The 22,064-nt window shown below is 39.2% G+C and overlaps 1 protein-coding gene across 3 annotated transcripts in view; it reads left to right on the forward strand.

The window, feature by feature from the left end:
• LOC111144497 (ASH2 like histone lysine methyltransferase complex subunit) overlaps nucleotides 1–22,064 on the forward strand; it is a 29,188-nt gene that overhangs the window by 3,301 nt on the left and 3,823 nt on the right. For all 3 annotated transcript variants that reach the window (XM_022498806.1, XM_022498807.1, XM_022498808.1), the window contains 9 exons: nucleotides 1,886–1,974; nucleotides 2,244–2,338; nucleotides 6,133–6,228; nucleotides 6,861–6,956; nucleotides 8,329–8,404; nucleotides 10,612–10,705; nucleotides 11,462–11,679; nucleotides 18,205–18,372; nucleotides 18,616–18,809. In XM_022498806.1, the coding sequence (XP_022354514.1) occupies nucleotides 1,886–1,974; nucleotides 2,244–2,338; nucleotides 6,133–6,228; nucleotides 6,861–6,956; nucleotides 8,329–8,404; nucleotides 10,612–10,705; nucleotides 11,462–11,679; nucleotides 18,205–18,372; nucleotides 18,616–18,809 (1,126 nt within the window). The remainder of the gene's footprint in view (nucleotides 1–1,885; nucleotides 1,975–2,243; nucleotides 2,339–6,132; nucleotides 6,229–6,860; nucleotides 6,957–8,328; nucleotides 8,405–10,611; nucleotides 10,706–11,461; nucleotides 11,680–18,204; nucleotides 18,373–18,615; nucleotides 18,810–22,064) is intronic.

Genomic DNA, 22,064 nt, shown 5'->3' on the forward strand with positions numbered 1-22,064 from the left:
TCTTCTCTTGTCCCCAAACTCTCCTTTAAGAAGATTTCATCTTTGTGATAGAAGCACCCTTAGTAATAAGAACTCCTTTCATTCCACAACCCCCCACCCCCGCTCAGTTAGTCACCAAGCTTTACCAGTTTTTTCTCTTACAAGCTTGTCCTTTCCGTTTTTATTAATTTCACTCTAGGTGAGGCCGAGGCCTTCTTTACCTTCTGCTGGAACAGACAAAAAAGCATCTTACATACATTTGCTTTTTCTAATCTCTTCCTTTGGACCCATCCTGTTATGAAACTTGGATTTTTTTTTTTTTAAAGATTTTATTTATTTATTTGACAGACAGAGAGCACAAGCAGGCAGAGAGGCAGGCAGAGAGAGAGGAGGAAGCAGGCTCCCTGCTGAGCAGAGAGCCCGATGTGGGGCTTGATCCCAGGACCCTGAGATCATGACCTGAGCCGAAGGCAGCGGCTTAACCCACTGAGCCACCCAGGTGCCCCGAAACTTGGATTTTTAACCATGTCATTACCCCCTCAAGGAATTCCCATTACCCACAGAAAAAAATCCAACTCTACCTGACTCCTTGGCCTCCTTACCTTTTAAGCCTTACCTTTTTTTTTTTTTTTTTTTTTAAACCATATCCCTGACAGATCCCCTCTCTAGGACAAATTTGTTTACAGCAGTTTGCCCCTCTGCCCACTGGTTGGCCCTTTCTCATCTCTATACATAGTTCACCTAGAGAAAAGAAAACTGACTCATCTTCCCAAATCCAGTTCATAACTTATATCCTCCAAAAATGTTTTCTAACTCTTAAATGTGAAGTTCCTACCTGTATCCTTAAAACTCTTATAAGACTAATTATCATCTGTGGGATTTTTTTGGTGATGAGACAAGTAATGTTTTGTGACCTATGTGTTTTCCTGAATAATGATGTACATTTTAAAAAAGATTTTATATATTTATTGTAGGGAGAGAGCAGTGGGGAGGGGCTGAGGGAGAGGGTGGCGGTGAGAGAATCTCAAGAAGATTGTGCACTCAGCGTGAAGCCCAATGCAGAGCTCGATCTCCTGACCCCCATGAGATCAGGACTTGAGCCAAAATTGAGAGTTGGACACCCAACCAGCTGAGCCACCCAGGTGCCACCATTATTTACATTTTTAATTAATCTTGTCATAATTTCTGTTTGCCTTTTCCAATGGTGTTATTGGCACTTTGAAGTAAATATTTAAGTGTTTAAACATAGTTTGTGTATAGACATTTATAAAGCTGTTTATATTTAAATATAATTTACATACAAATATTTAAATATAAATATATTTAAAGAGACTGCTTTGCCTTCTTCCACAACTGGCCTGACACACTCTTTTTAGGTACTCAAATTCTATAATAAACTAGCTTGGACCAAGGTCCCAGAGAGAAACTTCCTGGTGCTAAATTATCTGCTATGGTAGATAATGTCTTATTAAATTTCTGTAACAGAAAAATCCAGGTAGGGACACCTGGAGTGGCTCAGTTGGTTAAGCATCTGCCTTCAGCTCAGATCATGATCCCAGGGTCCTGGGTCCAAGCCCCATGTTGGGCTTCCTGCTCAGCGGGAAGCCTGCTTCTCCCTGGGCCTACAGCTCCCCCTGCTTGTGCTTGTGCGTGTGCACACTCTCGATCACTCTGAGAAATAAAACCTTTCTATAGAAAAAGAAAAATCCAGGTATTTGTAAAAATACAAGCCCTCTTTTGGCTTTGATGACCTTTTTAAGTTTTACTAGTACATTAGTATATTAATGTTATTACCTTACTTTCACGGTGGGGAAAGGAGGATCCTTGTTGATTCTGTTGGTTTACTCCTCAAAAGGAAATGTGTGTTGAGAAGTTCACTAATCTGTTTAATCTGGCTGTTCTGCAGATCCTGTCTACCTTTCATGACCAACTATAGTTTTCACTGCAATGTGTGCCATCATAGTGGGAATACCTATTTCCTCCGGAAACAAGCAAGTAAGAACACACTATGGAGTGTGGCAAAATTGTCCTCTGGTTAGCTGCAAAAGAAAAGGGATTTGGATGTAGCAGAATCAGGAAACCTCTGCCTGGTAGCTAGTAGAAGTTCGGGTTTAGCTCCAAATATTGGCTATTGTCCATTTCAGATCAATGATGACTCTACTTTTTGCTGCTGTAATTGTTAATTTGCGGACCACCTAGTTGAATATTCTTTTGGTAATAAGGATATAATACTATAGATAACTTTTTTTTGTTGTTTTTGCTAGACTTGAAGGAAATGTGCCTTAGTGCTTTGGCCAACCTAACATGGCAGTCCCGAACACAGGATGAGCATCCGAAAACCATGTTCTCCAAAGATAAGGTAGAGAAGAAATTAATGTAATTGCAATTATGCCCAAGAATCTGGTGGAACTTCTAAATATACTTCTCAACAATAAGTACTTTCCCCACAATTTTTATGAATATATCATGGTAGATTCATTGGTTATGTGTTACTTATTTTATGTGATTTACTAACTTCTTAGTATGTGCACAGTACATCACTTGGCTTGGTGTGTCACTTGGCTTAGCTGTTAGTTGGGTGAATCCTTAAATAGTTTTGGTTGGCTTTATAAGTAACAATTAATAATCAGAGCTTGAGATGGACCTTCTCAGCAGCTCAGTTTATCTGTTTTTGTAGATGGCTATTACAGATTTTGTCAGAGGGAAGGGGGTGAGTTTATTTAAATGAATTATCCTTTATTATTAAACTGCCAAACCACATGACCAAAGTCAGGAATCAAAATTAGATGATTAGCCCATCCATGAGTCTTTCCTACTGTGAGTCATGGTAAGAAAATAAGAAAATTAAGTAAATTTTAGAAGAGTGGAGTTTACATTGTGCCTAGTGTACATTTATACCTACCTTTCATTTAAAACTGAAACAAAAATTTCACCAAACAGTGCTTACTCTCCGATTTTTTCCCTCTGCATTCTTTTATTTTCTATTCTAGTCCGTGCTAGTTTTGACCTACAGAATTGATTTTATAACCTACTAATTGATTGCAATCTACTGTTTGAAAGACACTGGTATGGGGTGTCTGGTCATACTAGTATGGCTGAGATCAGACCTGAAAGGGATTTTCTCCTGAATAGAAGTGAGAACTTAGTCCTGCAGGCTGGAGTAGTCAGCAGATGGCCCCTTCACTTTCTTTTTATTCCTGCATTAGAGATGTGCCGTGATCAGGTTTGGTTTTTTCTTATTTTTTCCCCCAAATTATTATTTAGGATTTTCAAACATTTAGAAAAATTCAGATAGTACACAACATCTGTTTATTCTTTACCTAGATTTACGGGTTGTTAATACTTTATGGCATTTGCTTTATTGCCCAGTGTCTATGTTTTCTCTCTAAGCTATATGAGACTACATTGAACACTATACCCAGTATTCTCTCATAACCACAATATAGTGATCATACTCAGAAAATTTTATGCTGATGTAATACTACTGTCTAATATATGCAGTTTTTATTTTTTATATAAAGTATATAATTTTATTTTTTCACTGTTATTCTTAAATCCCTCATAGTTTTTTCCTCCATCCAGGATCCAGGCATGGATCACACATTACATTTAGTTGTAATGTGTCTCTTTCTCGCTCTCTTTTTTCTTTTTAAAGTAGGGCTGCATGCCCAACATGGGGCTGGAACTCAACAACCCTGAGATTGCATGCTCTCCCCACTGAGCCAGTCAGGTGTCCTTTAGTGTCTTTTTTGTCTTTAATCTAAAATAGTTCCCGAATTAATTTTGCTTTGTTTTTTTGGTCTGCTATGGTGTACAGTTATTTATTTATTTGCTTATTTACAAAGTTTATGTGTTTATTTAAGTAGTCGCTACACCCAATGTAGGGCTCCAGTTTATGACCCTGAGATTAAGAGTTGCACGCTCCTCCTACTGAGCCAGCCAGACGCCAAGGTCCGCTGTGACATGAAAATTTTGAGGAGCCTAGAAGGTTGTTTGGCATGATGCTCCTCAATTTGCATTTATCTGATTGTTTCCTCGTGGTTGAGCTTTTTGTTTGTTTGTTTGTTTGTTTTAGAGACGGAGGGGAGGAGGGGGGGAGGGGAGGAGAGGGGCAGCGGGAGAAGGAGAGAAAGAATCTCAGGCAGACTCCACATCCAGTGCAGATCCCAGTGCCGGGCTCGATCTCACAACCCTGAGATCATGACCTAAGCCAAAATCAAGAGTCAGATGCTTAATCGACTGAGCCCCCCAGGTGCCCCTCTGGTTAAACATTTTTGGCAAGAATATTGTGTAGATAGTGGTATATTTTTCCTTGTGTCACATCAGGAGGCATAAAATATTAGTTTGTTTTATTAGAAGTAGTCCTAAATTTGATTACTTAGGTAGAGAGGAGGTATCACCAGATTTCTCCATTGTAAAGGGACATTTTCTGTTTGTAATTACTAAGCATTCTGTGTGCTGATGCAGTGAGATTGTGTTACTGTCTTGTTCAAACCCTTTCAAGCTGTGGTTTTAGCAACCACCGATTATCCTAGCCTGAATCAGGTTAATAGAGTGATCATTATGAAAAAGAATACATGTATTCATTTATTTCTTGCAGTTCTTTCTGTCCACCTTTTTTTTTTAAAGTATCTCTGTGGATTTGTGGATTTTTATACACTGTTATTAGATTTCTCATAAATGGTGCTCAAATTTGACCAGTGTAGCCCCATTTAGGCTGACTCCTGATACCTTGTGATATGTTCCTATCAGTTTTTGAACTCTTCCTTACTTTCTAGACCAGCAGAATATTCTAGACTTCCTTTTGACTTTCCCTGATTCAACCTGGGTTCCTTTTATTTTATTGTTTATTTATTTTAAAGATACTATTTTTAAGTAATCTCTACACCCAACATATGGGGCTTGAATTTACAAACCCAAGCTAAAGAGCCACACACACTACCAGGCGAGCCAGCCAGGTACCCCAATCCTGGTTTCTTTTGGTAAAGATTGGTATTCATGGAACTGACTAGTGGAGGGTATTAGTGGTAGACTCTGACTCTGGTGGACTCCGGGAGAATGATGAGCATAGGGGAAGGTTGATGTCAGAAGAGCAAGCTCCGATATTTTTTCAGTCACACCAGCAAGAACTGGTGAGGACAACAATCAAAGCAGCAGGGATAGAAAGGAGGCCGGATTGGTGAGAAATTTCTGAAATCTGAACAGGCATTTGGTGTTGGTTTAGATGTGAAAGGCGTACACAAGAGAAGAATCCAAGATGGCTCCATGGTTTCTAGCTTGTGATTCTAGGTGATAGGTGATTCTGAGCATTAAGAGCAAGAACGGAAATCAGCATGGGGCGCCTGGGTGGCTCAGTGGGTTAAGCCTCTGCCTTCAGCTCAGGTCATGATCTCAGGGTCCTAGGATTGAGTACGGCACAGGGCTCTCTGCTCAGCAGGGAGCCTGCTTCCTCCCCCCTCTCTCTGCCTGCCTCTCTGCCTACTTGTGATTTCTGTCAAATAAATAAATAAAATCTTTTAGAAAAAAAAAAATAGAAATCAGAGCAGATTTGTGAGGTAGGATACAAAGTTTAGTATTTTTGTTTTGTTTTGTTTTAGAGGGTGGGAGTGAAGTGTAGAGGAGGAGACAGAGAATCTTAAGCAGCCTCCACACCCTGGAGCTGGATGCAAGGCTCGATCTCATGACCCTGAGATCATGACCTGAGCTGAAACCAAGAGTCAGATGCTTAACCATCTGAGCCACCCAGACGCCTCCTGCCTCCGCCAAAGTTTAGTTTTCCTTACAAGAAGTTTGAAGTACCTGTGGGGTGTCCACATAGGGATGTCGGAAACAGGTAGGAATAGGAACTCGGGGGAGAGAATGATTTGGGAATCATTATCCAGATGGCACCCAAGAGAATGGAGTAGATCTTTCCTTCCAACTGGATTGTAAGCCCTATGTAGTTAAGGTTTGTATATACTTACTGGAAATTCCTCACAATCTATGTGTTTGCATGCAATTATGTATTTATTTAATCATGAGAAGACTAAACATTGGATTTTTCTCTCAATTCTGACAAGGTCTTTGAAAAAGCTGCAGTTTTCTTTCCTTTTTTGTGAGTATAACTTTGAAAGCAACTATAGAAATCTTAATATATTCTGTTTTAAAAATTAGGATATCATACCATTTATTGATAAATACTGGGAGTGCATGACGACCAGACAGAGACCTGGGAAAATGACTTGGCCAAATAACATTGTTAAGACAATGGTGAGTAGACTAAAATGATTAGACTCGACATTTTGAAAGTCAGTGTTCTTTGAAAGAATTAAATTTGTTTTAGTCTCACTGAAATGTGATGACTAAGAAAATGAGAACAACTTAGTTTTAAATCTTGGAGAGTAAGGTATCACTAATTGTAAATGTTAACAGGTTTCACACGTCACAAATTGTGTCTAAAGTGAATATCACCCTGGTTGTTTTGTACATGACACTGAAACCTTTGTCCGCTGTACTTTTGCAAGTATAATTTTATATTGACATTGCAGACTATTTTTTCCTTTGCTTTAAAAACAAAAACAAATAACACTGTTCTAAACATTATTGTCCTTAGAATTAAAGAGAGCACCTGGGGAGAAGCCAACAGCAAGCTGTTGACAGTGCTTATCTCTGTGAGGTGGAGGGATAGGTGAGGATTCCGAAGGACTTTGGCTCTCATTTTTTCAAGTTTCTCTGTTTGAATTTTTGGATGGTCATGTATTAATTTTCTAATCAGAGGGAAAAGCAATACTATCATTTTGGGAGATTACACTTAGGAATTGGAGTTGCTGGTTGATCATCCATTCAGTACTACTTTGAAGAATAAAATTTTCCAGTAACACTAAAATACTGCTTCCTTTCAGAGTAAAGAAAGAGATGTATTCTTAGTAAAGGAACATCCTGATCCCGGGAGTAAGGACCCAGAAGAAGATTACCCCAAATTTGGACTTTTGGATCAGGTACTTTGTACTCCCCTTGTGATTTGGAGACAGAGAATTAGGTTCTGTTAACATTTGTCTGTTTGCCACTGCCATTAAAGGCCTCTAACATGGTGGGCTCCAAGTGAAGGGTCATTGCTGTGTGCAGAAAGAGCCCTCACCTTAAACCAGGAGAGTAACGTTTTAGTTCTGGCTCTTCCCCTCAATGTTACAGCTTTATGCATATCCTTTTTATCTTTTTTAACGTTAATTTCCTCCCTTATAAATGGGCTGTGCCAAGTTGTTTCTAATTTTCTTTCCATCTCAAAGTTTACTCTTAAAAACATTTGTTATTATAAAGAAAAAATTGTTGTGAATTAGAATTTGTGTTGTGTATCTAGCATAACATGAGGAAAAAGAAAATTTCCACTCTTTGTTCAATGGCAGGTAGGTCAGGAGGCCAAATCTTTCAGCTGTCCCTTAAAATGTTTGACCTGCCACCATTGAAAATTCAAGGTTTCACATAGAAATGTTACTGTACAAGGGTCCACTGCCCAGTGATGCACAGAAAGGCAAACACTGACGCCAGTTTTGTAAAGAAAAAGGGTTTTATTGCAGGGTTCCAAGCAAGGAGATGGGAGAAAATTTCTCAGATCCGCCTTCTCGAAGGATGGGGGTTGGGTATATTTAACCATAAGGAGGCAGGATGTCATGGGGTGGTATGTAGGTTGAATAGAATATGCTGATTGGATATAGGGACAAAAGGAGATGTCCTCCTTTCTGAGCGTGAGCATTCAGGAATCAAGCCTCTTTATGGGACACGTGCTCAAAAAATGGCAGCATAAGGTTGGGGGGTTGGGGGGTGTCCTTATAGAGGTTACTGTTGTTTACTCTTGGTCCCTTCTTCGAAGTTGCAGCAATTCCTTATTTGTTCCAGTCTTAGCTAGTCTTGACCTTGGTCAGTCACCTTCTGCAAAACGGGTTCATCAATCAATCAGGTTAGCCAGAGTTTTCTTAAGGTAGATGAGTCAAGCATTTGCTAACTTACTGTGCTGGTTTTAGAAATTCAGATATCTGTCTTTTCTTCTAAAATGAGACGATCTGATTACAGTAGGCCTGAATTCCCACAGCAGCTGAGAAAATGGGGCTTAGGCACTCCTGTGTGCCTTTGTCCCCTCCACCATACCACCCCCAATTCGTTCTTAACCACTTTGATCCTTACACTTGGCCCACCACACATACGTTACTTGTTGATCTCTGAAGCATCCAAGTTTGGGACCATGTAAATTTCAGACTCCTTACGGTTGTCAGTTTTGATTCACATTCTTCAAGAATTTCTTGGTGTTTTTGAGCATTGCCAGTGAATGTTGATTATCTAGCCTTCCTTTGTAATTGAATATATTTTTCCCTCTAGGATCTTAGTAACATTGGTCCTGCTTACGACAACCAAAAACAAAGCAGTGCTGTGTCTACAAGTGGGAATCTAAATGGTAAGTGTTTAAATGTCTTCTTGATGAAATAGTTGTAAGCTATTGAATCCAAATATGCCTAGAATTGGGCATCCTTTGGGTTGGCTCTCAATCAGATATTTACAGAAGCTTTAAAGTCCAGTACCCAGTTTTTGGAAGCTAGCCAAAGATTCGACAAATGGTAGTGAAGAACATTTTGTCCCTTTACACCACAGTTTGGTCTTGAGTGAAATAGATTTAGCAAAAAACAAGGTACAGGTTTAAGGTCAGATTTACTGTGTTCATCTTAGACTCCATGTCTGTATCCTCATCACTAACACCTACTATAGATTGAGTCGCTCTCTCCCCCTGCTCTTAATTCAGCTGCAATTTAACAGACTTCCTATGCTGGTCTTCTGATTTTTCTTGCCCTGAAACATTAGTCCCATGACAGCAATCTGTACTTATCACCTGCTATATGTGTTTTTCTATCAGTAACCCACCTAATGACACTAATGGTCTCCAGTACTAATGGTAATCCAATGAAAGTTGGGGTAGCTAGAGGTAGCTAGCTATTCATCTAACACGTGGTGTCATTAACTTGTCCTTTGGAGTGGTAGCATCTTAAATATGTAATCGTGTCTCCTGTTACTAATATAAGATGGGTTGGAAATAGCTAAGTGTATTGTTTATATTTTACACCATTTTTTCCCATTTTAATTGTTAAACTTTGACAAATACATGGTGCCACTTCTGTTCTTACAGGTGGAGCCTCTTTTGGAGGTGAATTCCTCCTCTGTCTTCTTTCAGCCTCTCAGACTTAAGTATTATGTGGTTTGGAAAATGCTTTTTGCTGAGTTGTGGTAGAAGCTAAAACTAAATTAAAATTTTAAAGCATTGTGAAAATGGTGGCAATAGCACTTGATATGAAACTGTAGTTCCAGTTGAATGTTAGCAATTAAAAGCTTATATGTTGTCATATTCTGCCTAACATGGCCAGCAGTCCCCTTAGTATTGCTTGTTTTATTCCAGGTAGATCTAAAACTTCTCTCTTAAATTAATTAAAATACAAATAACAATTAAAAATTAATAATTTTTTTAGGTAACTCAAACATGAGATAATGGATGTTGCAACAGTTTTAACATTAAACCTTTTTATGGGAAATAAGACTAATACCTGGTATGTTCATAAAAGGTAGTTCTGCATAAATCTGGTCCTGTATGTGCAGAATATGACCTGCTCTCAATGTCTTGATCCTTTTCATTGCAGCAGAACTGCTGATAATTTCCAAGCTTGCCCCAAATTAAGATTCGGTACTCTATGTAGTTGTTTCCATAAAGGTGTTTTCCTGCAGTTCAGGGACATATTCTGGTGGACAGAAAAACAAATTGAGAGGAAAGATGGAACTGGACAGAAATTTCCAAGTACCTATTTCAGAGATCACTAGGTAGCATTCCTTTGGCTTAGTATGTAGCTAAATTATTTTTTGTATAACATAAGTAAATTGTCGATTGATATTTGCTCTTAATTCCACAAGCTAGGACAGTCTAAGTGAATTTTATGCATTGGCACAATCTTAAGAATTGTAAAAGTTGCCTACTAAATTTAAAGCCTTTCTACTTGTGTCATGCACACCCCAGAGTGGATACCAAGTAGCACTGGAGAGAAACACCTTTTTAGTATTTCCATTTCTGTTTTCTATGTGTTTTCTGTACCTTTGTCTTGTTGGATCTTCCAGTTAAGTGCTTTAGCAGAAATTGTGCCTTTATTATGTTTACGGACTGTATCATGCATAGTTCAAGCTAGTGAACATCTGCTTAGAGTGAGGATAGTCTTCGTGGATGTTCATATTGATTTGGATGGAAAAAACCTTTATCCTTGCGGTTGTTTTTAGATGTGGGTATTCGGAATCTGAATGAGTGAAAATGCATTTGTGTCACATCCTCAGAAAGTGTAGTTCAATAAGTCATTGCAGTTCAATAAGAAAGGAAGGTTGAAAACGTTCTACAGTCGTTATTAGTGCTAGGTTCCTTTGAGCTTACTGCCAGAGCTCAGTGTTCTGAGCCGTGAGATACTCAGCAGACTCCTTCGGAAGCAGGGTGAAATCCATTATGCTCTCAGGAAGGAGGTCCTCCTGGGTGTGGTGTTACACAAATGCACGTCGGGAGTGTTAGTCGCCGTGGAATTTCCATATCCACGTGAAGCTTCTGTCACAGCTCATTGAAAGTGATCTGCCTTGTCTTTGAAGGGGGAATTGCAGCAGGAAGCAGTGGAAAAGGAAGAGGAGCCAAGCGCAAGCAGCAGGATGGCGGGACCACAGGGACCACCAAGAAGGCCCGGAGGTGGGCAGAACACCCACTCCCACTCATCACTGCTAGACCGTTCTTTGGGGCTGGCACAGTCCATCAGTGGGCAAAGAGTTGTCCTCTTCACTAGCCCAGGTGTCTGAGATTCCAAACCCTGTCCATTTTTCTTAAATCTTGAGCACTTTGAAGGGTAAAATAATTCCGCGTGAGGAGCCCTGTTTTTCAGATTTGTGAAAACAGCCCCCGGGGCGGCAACCCTGTGGGAGTAAAGTTCTGTCAAGACATCTTGAGAAGGGTTAGGTGGAGGAGAGGGAGAGTGGACCCAGTATTGAACTTAAGCACTTTTATGTCATCTTTGTGCCTCTCCCCTCATGTCTCTTCCCTGTGTTTGTTCAGTAAATCCTGGTTTTTTTCTTATTTAGATTGGCAAGATAGTGCTCCCATCTCTGAGTTTTGTTTCATTAGTTTATAGTAATTAATATACTAAAGGAAATTGCCCTTGTTTCCCTTTTCCCTTTTTCTCCCCTATGACGTACTGGCTCTGTTTCAAAGATAGTCCTATAGACTAGAGAGTAATTTGAAACCACTTTACTAAATTTAAAAACAAATCTGTTTCATTTCCCCATTTTGCCTCCAGAGGGCAGGATCATCTACTTGAGCAGTGAAAACCATTTGTGAAGTTGCTTGTACTCCTGCTGAAATCTAGTAAATCAGGTGTCTTTCTTACAGATTTGAAGGCATTTGAGCTAGAGGGGGTTTTAGTTTCTTGATTTTACTTTTTCCTTTTTGCAGTGACCCTTTGTTTTCTGCTCAGCGCCTTCCCCCTCATGGCTACCCCTTGGAACACCCGTTTAACAAAGATGGCTATCGGTATATTCTAGCTGAGCCCGATCCCCATGCCCCTGACCCTGAGAAGCTTGAACTTGACTGCTGGGCAGGAAAGCCTATTCCTGGAGACCTCTACAGAGCCTGCTTGTATGAACGAGTTTTGTTAGCCCTACATGATCGAGGTATGTAAGGTGTTAATGTTCATGTTGGACCCAGGTGTTACTTTGAATACTGTCTTCAGCTTTGTCCAGTCCAGAATTAGATATACTTGTCAACATCATTACCACACCCCCACCATCTGGTTTTAACTAGACTCAGTGGGAACACGTGACAAAGAATCTCCTTGTCTCTTCCGATAAGCTCTAGACATTTGTATATAAATATGTGTGTGTGTGTTTAAAACTTTTTATTTTGAACTTATTTTTTATTTTTTAAGTAAGCTCTACACCCATCGTGAGGCTCAAATTACAACCCCAAGATCAGAAGTTGCATGTTCCACCGACTAAGCCAGGCAGATGCCCCTATTTTAAACTAATTTTAAACTTAGAGTAAAAACAATAGTTTTAGTATATTCTCTCCCCAAGCTTCTACTGGTAACATCTTACACGACTGATTGTGTAGTTACCAGACCAGGAAGTTAACATTGGATGATGCTATTAATGAAACAAAAGACTTGATATACTCCAAAATAAGTCCAAAAGACTTGATTTCTCCAGTTCCCCCAGTAAGGCCTCTTCTCAAGGGTCGGTCGTATGTTGCATTTCATTATTTCTCCTCAGTTTCTTGCAGCCTTTAACAGTTCCTCAGTCCTTACGTGTCTTTAATGACCAGACACTATTTAAGTATTAATCAGGGATTCTGTTGAATATTCCTCAGTGAGTGTGTGACTTTTTCTCATGATTAGACTGATGTTATGCATATTTTGTCAGAATACCAAAGAAATTAGTCCTCATTGCATCATCTCATGGCAGTCATGATGTGGATGTCTTATGATTGATCATGTTGACCATGGTCATCTGGTTAAGGTGATTTCTGTGGCTTTCTCTGTCTTATCCTTTGTAGTTAATAAATAGCTCGAGGAAAGATGCTTTGAGCTTTGGAGATACCTTGTTTATAAAGTTTTGCTCTAATACCCTTCAGTGGATCTTTTCTTCAATGATATATATATATATATATATATTTTTTTTTTTTTTTTTTTTTTTTTAAAGATTCTGTTTATTTGAGAGAGAGAGCACAAGCGATGGGGAGGGGGAGCAGAGGGAGAGGGAGAAGCAGACTCTGAGTTGAACAGGGAGCCTGACATGGGACTGGATCCCAGGACCCCAAGATCGTGACCTGAACCAAAGGCAGATGCCCAGCTGACTGAGCCCCCCACATGCCCCTGCAACAATTATTAGTGTGTTGTGTTTGCCTGACGATTTTATATTTCTTTCTTCCTGTCTCCACTTATTATTTAATCAATTTTTATTTATATCAGTGTGAACTCAGATATTTATTTTATTCCATTGGGATATACTTTATCTAGTAGCTCAAATTATTCCTGCTTTGGCCATTGGGAGCTTCTTTAGGTTAGTTCCTATGTTTTTTTGATTAGCCTCCTTTTTTTTTTTGAATAATACTTCCTTTACTTTCCAACATCACAAAATGTTCCTGACTTACCTTGTCTTTTCCCTGCCCTAGGCCAAATATATCAGCCACTTTCTCCAAAGAGCCCTGGTTCCTTTGATTGGAGAATGAGATTTAGAAATGAAGAGCTGAGTGTTCAGTATGCTCAGTTTTAGACCCCGCCCAGTGGACAGGAGAAGACCGTATGTGTACCAGCTGACACATAAATATGCAGGGCTCTACTGCCTTTGCACTGACGGCTTGGATTCTAGTCAAACACTCCTGGTTTGTGCCAGCCCTCTGCCTATCCTTACTGGTCACTTCTTTCTCCAACAGTGAGAAACCTGGCTCTGACTGTCTATGGTGTACTCCCATATTTGTTCATTTCTAGTGTGCACATAAAGTAGTTTCAGAATTGGTAACCTCTATGAGAAACATTGACTAGCTAGCTTACAGCAGTTATGTCTGGCTCTTCGGCTTTTAGCCTTGCAGCATCCTTTTGGGTTACTGTTAGATTAGTTCTCTTCTGCCCCACCTCCTTCAGGGTGATTGTGTGTCTCTTTTACAATCGTTAGGTTCATTTGTTAGTATTTTTGTGCTATTTGTAGGGTCTCCCACCTCTCGGAGAGAGAGTTTGTGTGTGTGTTTCAGGGGAGTGCATGAAGGGTCTGTGAAACATGACTGTGGTTCCAGGAGTTGTACAAAAAGGTTAACCCAGGGCGCCTGGGTGGCTCAGTTGGTTAAGCGTCTGCCTTCAGCTCATGTCATGATCCTGGGGTTCTAGGATCGAGCCCTGTGTTGGGCTCCCTGCTCAGTGGGGAGTCTGGTTGTCCCTCTCCTCTGTCACTGCTCGTGTTCTCTGACTCACTCTCTCAAATAAATGAAATTTTTAAAATATGTATATATAACCATTATACCATTATTATTCCTAACTAAGATGAATAATAATTCCTTAATGATCTAATACCTGGTCCATACTCATATTTCCATGGTTTAAAATATGCCTTTCAGTGGTCTCCTTGAATTAGATCTAAACAGGGCATATATTTACTGCATTTGAAAGCCCATTATTTCTTGGTTTTAATACTAAAAACTTAACACTTGTAGGGGTGCCTGCCTGGCTCAGTCGGTAGAGCCTGTGACTTTTGATCTTGAGGTTGTGAGTTCAGGTCCCATGTTAGGTATAGAGATTACTTTAAAAAAATCAAATCAAATTAGTTTTTTGCTAACACTTATATTGATGGTGGTCATTTCAAAGTGAAGTAATGTAATCCCATGTTGTAATGTCCATTATATGTGGATTGTTTGACTTCTGATAGTGACAAGCATACTTTGAAAGTAGGGAAGCCCAAGTCAATGACTTCAGGGTTTTTAAGAAGTGAGGCTTGTCTTGTTTATATAACTATATAAATATCATTATATATTTATATATGTGTGTGTGTATATATATATATATATATATATATATATATAAAAAACTATATCTTGTTTATAACTATTATATATAATAGTTATAATTCCAGAAGGAGAAAAAAAGTGAGAACACTGACCCGTAATAGTTACTTATTTGTTAGAATTTAATATATAAAATAGCAATGACTGCTTGCTCTCTATGCCATTTATGCTGAGCCTTACAAAAATTAATGATAAATCTGTATTGTATCTATTAAGGTTTTTACTTTGAAATAATTTCAGATGTATAAAAAAATTGTGAAAATAGTAGTGAACTTTTTTTTTTTCCTCCGAACCATTTGAGAATAAGTTGCTATGATGCCCTCTCATTTTGAGAACTTGATGGTGTATTTCTTATAAGCAAGGATGTTCCCCTTATGTGTTAGTCATTTAGTGCTGCTTAGCAAATCACCATAAAACTTAGCAGTCTAAAACTTCAAATGTTCATTATCTCCCACAGATTCTGAGGGTTGGGAATCTGGGAGCACCTTAGCTATGTGAGTTGGCTCAGGAGAATTCATGCAGCTGCAGTCAAGCTCTTAGCTGGGCCTATCAACAGTGAGGACTTGACAGAGGCTGGAGGACTTACTTCCAAGATGACTTACTTGTGTTACTTTGACAGGATGCCCTCAGATCCTCACCGTGTGGGCTTCTCCATAGACCACTTATTTATCCTCATCGGTAGAAGCTAACTCCTCCCAATGAAAGTGATCCAAGAGAGCAGTAGAGTTCGAGTATCTTCTGTGACCCAACTTTGAAGCTGGATAGTTGCTTCAGCAACTATTTGTTCTGTTAGGAATGAGTCACTACGTTCAGCCCACACTCAGGTGGAGGGAAATTAGCCTCCACCTCTTCAAAGGAAGAATATCAAAGAGTTAGTAGATATTTTTTAAACTTTCACTTTCTTGCAGAACCAGTATATAAACGTCAAAGACAGGAAATTAACACTAATTGCTACCATCTGATGAATTTAAGATCCTATTAAGGTTTCTCCAGTTGGTGCAATAATGCCATTGTAGCAGAGGATCCCGTTGAGAATCATTTGCTGCATTTAGCTGTCATATCTCCTAAGTCTTCTTCAATCTGTAACAGTTTTTTTATCTTTCTTAGACTTTGATGACCTGGAAGCTTTTGCAAATGAGAGGCCACTTGTTTTATAGAATATCCCGCAATTTGAGTTTGTCTGGTTGAAATCTATCATTAAAATGATGCTATGTTCTGCATGTTGCATCCTGCCAGGTGGTGCCTGATTTTAATTTGCCTCATTACCGATGATGTCGCTTTGATCATTTGGCTAACATGGTATCTGCCAGGTTTATCCACTGAAAAGTTGCTCCCCCCCCCCCCCCCCCCCCCCCCCCCCCCGCATGTAATTAGTAAGTGCTTTAGGAGGAGGTACATTATTTACTGTCCTATCCTGGACACTTGCCTTGCTCAGTCCCCACCTAATGGCTTTAGGGCTGAATTGCCTGGAAAGGGTAAGGGAAGAAGTATTTGAGAAGGTAGAATTTGCCGAATACCTAAGAAAGTTCTGTTAAACAGGATGTATTTAATTTAAGGAAGTTATCATTGTATCTGCCTGGGACAGGAGCCATTGTGGTCCATGTAACAGAAAGAGTGTAGGGCCAAGAATTTTCAGTCAGCCGTGCCACACTGAGCTGCGGTGTGGTCACGAACAGTCACAGGATCAGCTGCTCCATCTCAGAGTCTTGTCTACCTACCTACCTACCTGGGTGCTCCATCTCAGAGTCTTGTCTACCTACCTACCTACCTGGGAAGTACTTTGTAAATCGTAAAGACCTTTATAAAAGCTGTAGTTAATCTACATTTTGTGCTTCCTCCAATAGAACTCAGGCTTTTAGTGTCATAAACAGTTTCAAATGCTTTTTCCTCATTGAAGTCTTAATTGGATCTGTGATGTTTCTACATTGATAAAATCAAACCTACATCACCTGAAAATACTCTTCTATCTTCTGTCATTTTTGTCTTCATTTTCAAGTCACAATATCCCCTCCTATTGATTTAGATTGTCCCCTTATCTTACATAAGCCTCATAGTAAAGTTTCAAACCATACACAAAGGTGGAAAGATGAATATAATGAATTTTTGTATACTTTTCACCCACATTTAACAGTTATCAAGTTTTTGCCATATTTATCTGCTTATTTTTGTGACTCTCTTTTTCTGAATTTTTAAGAAGTAAATCTCACCCTATATACTCTAAAAAAAAATACGCATTTCTAAAAGATAGGGGTGTTTTCTTTCTCTCACAACCACAATGCTCTTATCACACTTAACAAAATAGATCATTCCTTGCCATCATCTGAATTCAGTCCATAATCAGATTTCCGTGATTGTGTCAGATACCTTTTTTCCTCCCCCACCAGAATGCTTATTAATTAAAAGAAAATAGTGACTTCATAGTGGAGAAGCCAGTGAGGCACTCCATTAGTTAGGTGATCAAAGTGTAACATAGGCATTTTGACATCATGTGTTCCCGGATACTGTCCACTGAGAGACACAGCATTATTGACCTCACTGATATTCCTGACGAGAAAGCATAACCTGTGCTTCAGCAGGAGGATACATCAGACAGACCTGACCGAGGGGCATTCTACAAAGGAAAGTGACCAGTACTCTTCAAAATGTCATGGTCATGAAAGACTTGAACTGTCCCAGATTGGAGGAAACTAAGGACACGCGACAACCAAATGAAATGTGGGATGTTGGATTAGAGCCTGGAACAGAAAAAGGATATTATTTGGATAATTGGCTTCATTTGAAGATGATCTATAGATTACTTAATTGCATTCTATATCAATGCCAATTTTCTGGTTTTGGTAATTGTGTTACAGCCATAGATGGTGTTAACATTCAGAGAAGCTGAATGGAGGACATAGGAGGAATGTATACTGTTCTTTAAAATCTAAAATTGTTTCAAAATCAAATATCAAGTCTATTAAAGGATGGCTCATTCAGCGGCACCTGGCAGGCTCAGTAGGTAGAGCACGCAACTTGATTCCAGAGTTGTGAGTTCAAGCCCCACATTGGGTGGAAAACTTCATTTAAAAAGAAAAAGAAAGATGGTTTGGGGCGCCTGGGTGGCTCAGTGGGTTAAGTTTCCGCCTTCAGCTCAGGTCATGATCCCAGGGTCCTGGGATCGAGCCCCACATCGGGCTCTCTGCTCAGCAGGGAGCCTGCCGCCCTCCCACCGCCCGCTCTCTGCCTACCTTTCTGCCTACTTGTGATCTATTTCTCTCTGTCAAAAAAATAAATAAAATCTTTTTTTAAAAGTTAAAAAAAAAAAAAAAAAGATGGTTTCTACAAATCAGGCTCCAGGCACATTATAATTGGTTTGTTATATTTTAGGGAATAGACAGCATTATTAATTTTAACCTGTTAACTTAAATATCATTTGATAGAAACTAAATTACCTGACCACTTTCTTCCCATTTTTTTTCCTCTTGCCTTCAGCCATATCTTACATTGAGATTTTGAAACTCCTGAACTAATCCTTCAGATTCCTGACCTGTTATTTCTAATTTTTTACTTTGTTCTACTAGAGTGTAGGAGACTCTGGTTTTGGGGGGCAGTTGTCTCCAAATGCCTCCAATAAGTTACAGACCTTTGTTTTCATCTTCACCCTGCAGCTCCCCAGCTGAAGATCTCCGATGACCGGCTCACTGTGATTGGAGAGAAGGGTTACTCCATGGTCCGGGCTTCTCACGGGGTTCGGAAAGGTGCCTGGTACTTTGAAATCACAGTGGACGAGATGCCTCCAGACACTGCTGCCAGACTGGGTTGGTCCCAGCCCTTAGGTAAGTGGGAGCTGCTATGTGGGCATCGCAGCAGGCAGAGAGGGATAGACCATCTGCATGAGCTTTGTGACTTTTCAGCTTGATGGATGAGGGGCATAAAATTCACTTCCTGAACGATTGGGCGGTTTGCAATTTTGTAACAAAAAAACAAAAAATAAAATGAGAAGGAGTACAGTTTTTTCTTCCAGCAAACCGGGGTTGATTCGCAATCTTTTGACTTCCCGTTTGTCTTTTTTGGGACAGGTAACCTTCAAGCTCCCTTAGGTTATGATAAATTTAGCTATTCATGGCGGAGCAAAAAAGGAACCAAGTTCCACCAGTCAATTGGCAAACACTACTCTTCTGGGTATGGACAGGGAGACGTCCTAGGATTCTATATCAATCTTCCGGAAGACACAGAAACAGCCAAGTCACTTCCTGATACTTATAAAGATAAGGTGAGTTTGTCCTCCTGAGAGATTCCCGGGTTTGAAGACCTGTGGCTGCCACTGAATGCTGCAGCAGTGGCCTGAGTGTTTTTTTGTAATACCGACATACCATTCCCATGTTTTTCTCACATTTTGTTACAAAAATGTTTAGATAGAGTTGAAAGAGTTTTAAAGTCCGTGTCCAAATACCCATCACCTAGATTCTGCCATTGACCTGTTATTTGTTCATTCCTCTACCCACCCATCTGTCCGTCCATCTTGTTTTAATGCACTTCAGAGAATGCTAGCCATCAGTATACCGCACCCCTGCCCATGTATTTCAGGATACATGTCGTTAGCTAGAGTTCAGCCTTTATTTAGTTTTTTCTTTTGATATAAGACTTACACAAAATGAAATGTACAAAAATAAGTGTATATTCACTGAGTTTTGAGTTTGGCCTAAAGGATACCTTAGAATCTTACACTCCAGGAAGTTCCCTCATGCTCTTTTCCAGTCAGTCCCAACTCCCATCCCTATAGAGCCAACCACTATCTTGAAATACTTATTCCCTGTCATAATTTTATTCCATTAGTTGTGTTTTTTTAAAGATTTTATTTATTTGACAGAGATCACAAGTAGGCAGAGAGGCAGGCAGAGAGAGAGGAGGAAGCAGGCTCCCTGCCAAGCGGAGAGCCCGATGCAGGACCCTGAGAACATGACCTGAGCCAAAGGCAGAGGCTTAACCCACTGAGCCACCCAGGCACCCCTATTCCATTAGTTTTGTTTGTTCTTAAGTAAATGGAACCATGCGCTATGTCGTCTTTTGTATCTGGCTTTTATTGTTTGACATAATGCTTTTGAGATTCTTTTATGTTTTTGCATGTATCCATAGCTTGTTTCCTTTAATCGTAGAGTAGTATTCCATTGTATGAATACACCACAGTGTGTTTATCCATTTTCCTGTTTTTTTAAAAATATTTTTAAATTCCAGTATAAGTAACATACAGTGTTACATTTGTTTCAAGTGTATGATAGGGTTATTCAGCAATTCCTTATATTACTCGGTGTTCATCATGATAAGTGTACTTATAATCCCCTTCACATATTTTATACTCCCCCCACCCACCTCCCCTATGGTAGCTACCAGTTTGTTCTCTACCATTGAGTCTGGTTTTTTGTCTTTGTTTGTTGTGTTTCTTAAATTCCACATATGAGGGAAATCGTATGATATTTGTCTTTTTCTGACTTACTTCACTTAGCATTATGCTCTCTAGCTCCATCCATGTAAATGGCAATGGCTGAGTAATGTCCCACTGTGTATACACCATATCTTCTTTATCCATTCATTCATCTGTAGATGGAGACTTGGGTTACTTCCATAATTTGGCTTTTGCAAATAATTTAAATAAACATAGGGATGCATATATCTTTTTGAATTAGTGTTTTTTATTCTTTGGGTAAATGCCCAGTAATGGAATTACTAGATCAGATTATTCCATTTCCCTATGGATGGAGACTTGGGCTGTTTCAAGTTTGGGGCTATTATGAATAAAGGTGATGTGAACTTTCTTATACAAATGTTTTTCTGTTTTTGTTTTTTTAAAGATTTTATTTATTTATTTGACAGAGACACAGTGAGAGAGGAACACAAGCAGGGGGAGTGGGAGAGAGAAAAGTAGGCTTCCTGCTGAGCAGGGAGCCTGAATGCGGGGCTGGATCCCAGGACCCTGGAATCATGACCTGAGCCAAAGGCAGACACTTAATGACTGAGCCACCCAGGCGCCCCTACAAATGCTTTTGTAAACGTGTTATTGTTTCTTTTGGGTCAGCACCTAGAATTGCAATCACTGTGTCATAAGGTAGTTACATATTTAGTTTTAGAAGCAATTGCTGGACTCTTTCCACTCCCAGCTACAATGTATGATAATTGTAGTTGCTTCACATCCTTGTCAACATTTTTGTTGTCTGTCAGCTTAATTCTAGCCGTTTTGATGGGTGCATAGTAGTGTCTCCGTGTGGTTTAAATTAGCATTTCTTTGATGACTAATGATATTCCGTAGGTTTTTGTGTGCCGATTAGCCATTCATCTATTTTCTTTTATAACGTTTCTCTTCAAATATTTCACCTTTAAAAAAAAATTATATACATACATATATACATATATACATGTATATACATACATATATACATATATATACATATACAAAAATTATATATACATATATACATATATATGTATATATATACATATATACATACATACATAAAAATTATATATATACATATATACATATATATGTATGTATATATATATATATCAGGTTATCCTTTTATTGAGTTATAGAGGGCTTTTTAATATATATATTGGATTACAGTTCTCGGTTAGAAATGGCTTTTTTTTTTTTTTTTTTTAAGGTTTTATTTGAGAAGGAAGATAGAGAGTACGAGCTAGGGAAGAAAGGGAGAAGCAGGCTCCCTGCTCAGGTCTCAATCCCAGGACCCTGACTTGAGCCAGAAGTAGATGTTTAACCAGCTGAGCCACCCAGGCACCCCTAGAAGTGGCTTTTTAAAAAATATTTTTGGGGGCACTTGGGTGGCCCAGTTGGTTAAGCATCCAACTCTTGATCTCAGCCCGGGTCTTGATCTCAGGATTGTGAGTTCAAGCCATATGCAGGGCGTGAAGCCTACTTAAAAAGTACATTTTTTTTCCTCCTAGTCTGTGACTAATTTATTTCTTAAAGGTGTCTTCTGATGAAATAAAATTTCTAATTTTTATGAAATCTATCAAATTTTTCTTTTACAGTTATATTGCTTTCTATGAGTTAATAATTCTTTGCTTACCCTCCACTCATGAAGATACTCTTTCATGTTTTCCTTTGAAAACATGGTTTAAGCTTTTGCTATTAGGTTTCTGATCCACCTTGAATTACTTTTTGTGTATGGTGTAAAGTAGGGATCAAAGTTAATTTTTTCTTCCATACAGATGGGTGTCCAATTATTCTAGCACCCGTTTTTGAAAACTTTTACCCTCATTTCTTTGGTGCCATTTGTGAAAATCAGATGATTTTATAAGTAGAAAGTAGAGTTTGTTTTGGGGCTCTCTGTTCCATTGATGTCTTTGTTGACTTTTATGCCATACCACACTGTCTTGATTATTGCAGCTTTAGAATAAATTTTTAATTTGGGTTATTATCAGTCCTCTTGCTTCTTTGTGTTTTTGTCTGGTGTGGGTTTGTGTGTGTGTGTGTGTGTGTGTGTGTGTGTGTGTGTGTGTGTGTGTGTTT

Source organism: Enhydra lutris, unplaced genomic scaffold (genome assembly GCF_002288905.1).
Source record: "Enhydra lutris kenyoni isolate GAN:26980312 unplaced genomic scaffold, ASM228890v2 scaffoldscaffold11, whole genome shotgun sequence".
Lineage (NCBI taxonomy): Eukaryota > Metazoa > Chordata > Mammalia > Carnivora > Mustelidae > Enhydra > Enhydra lutris.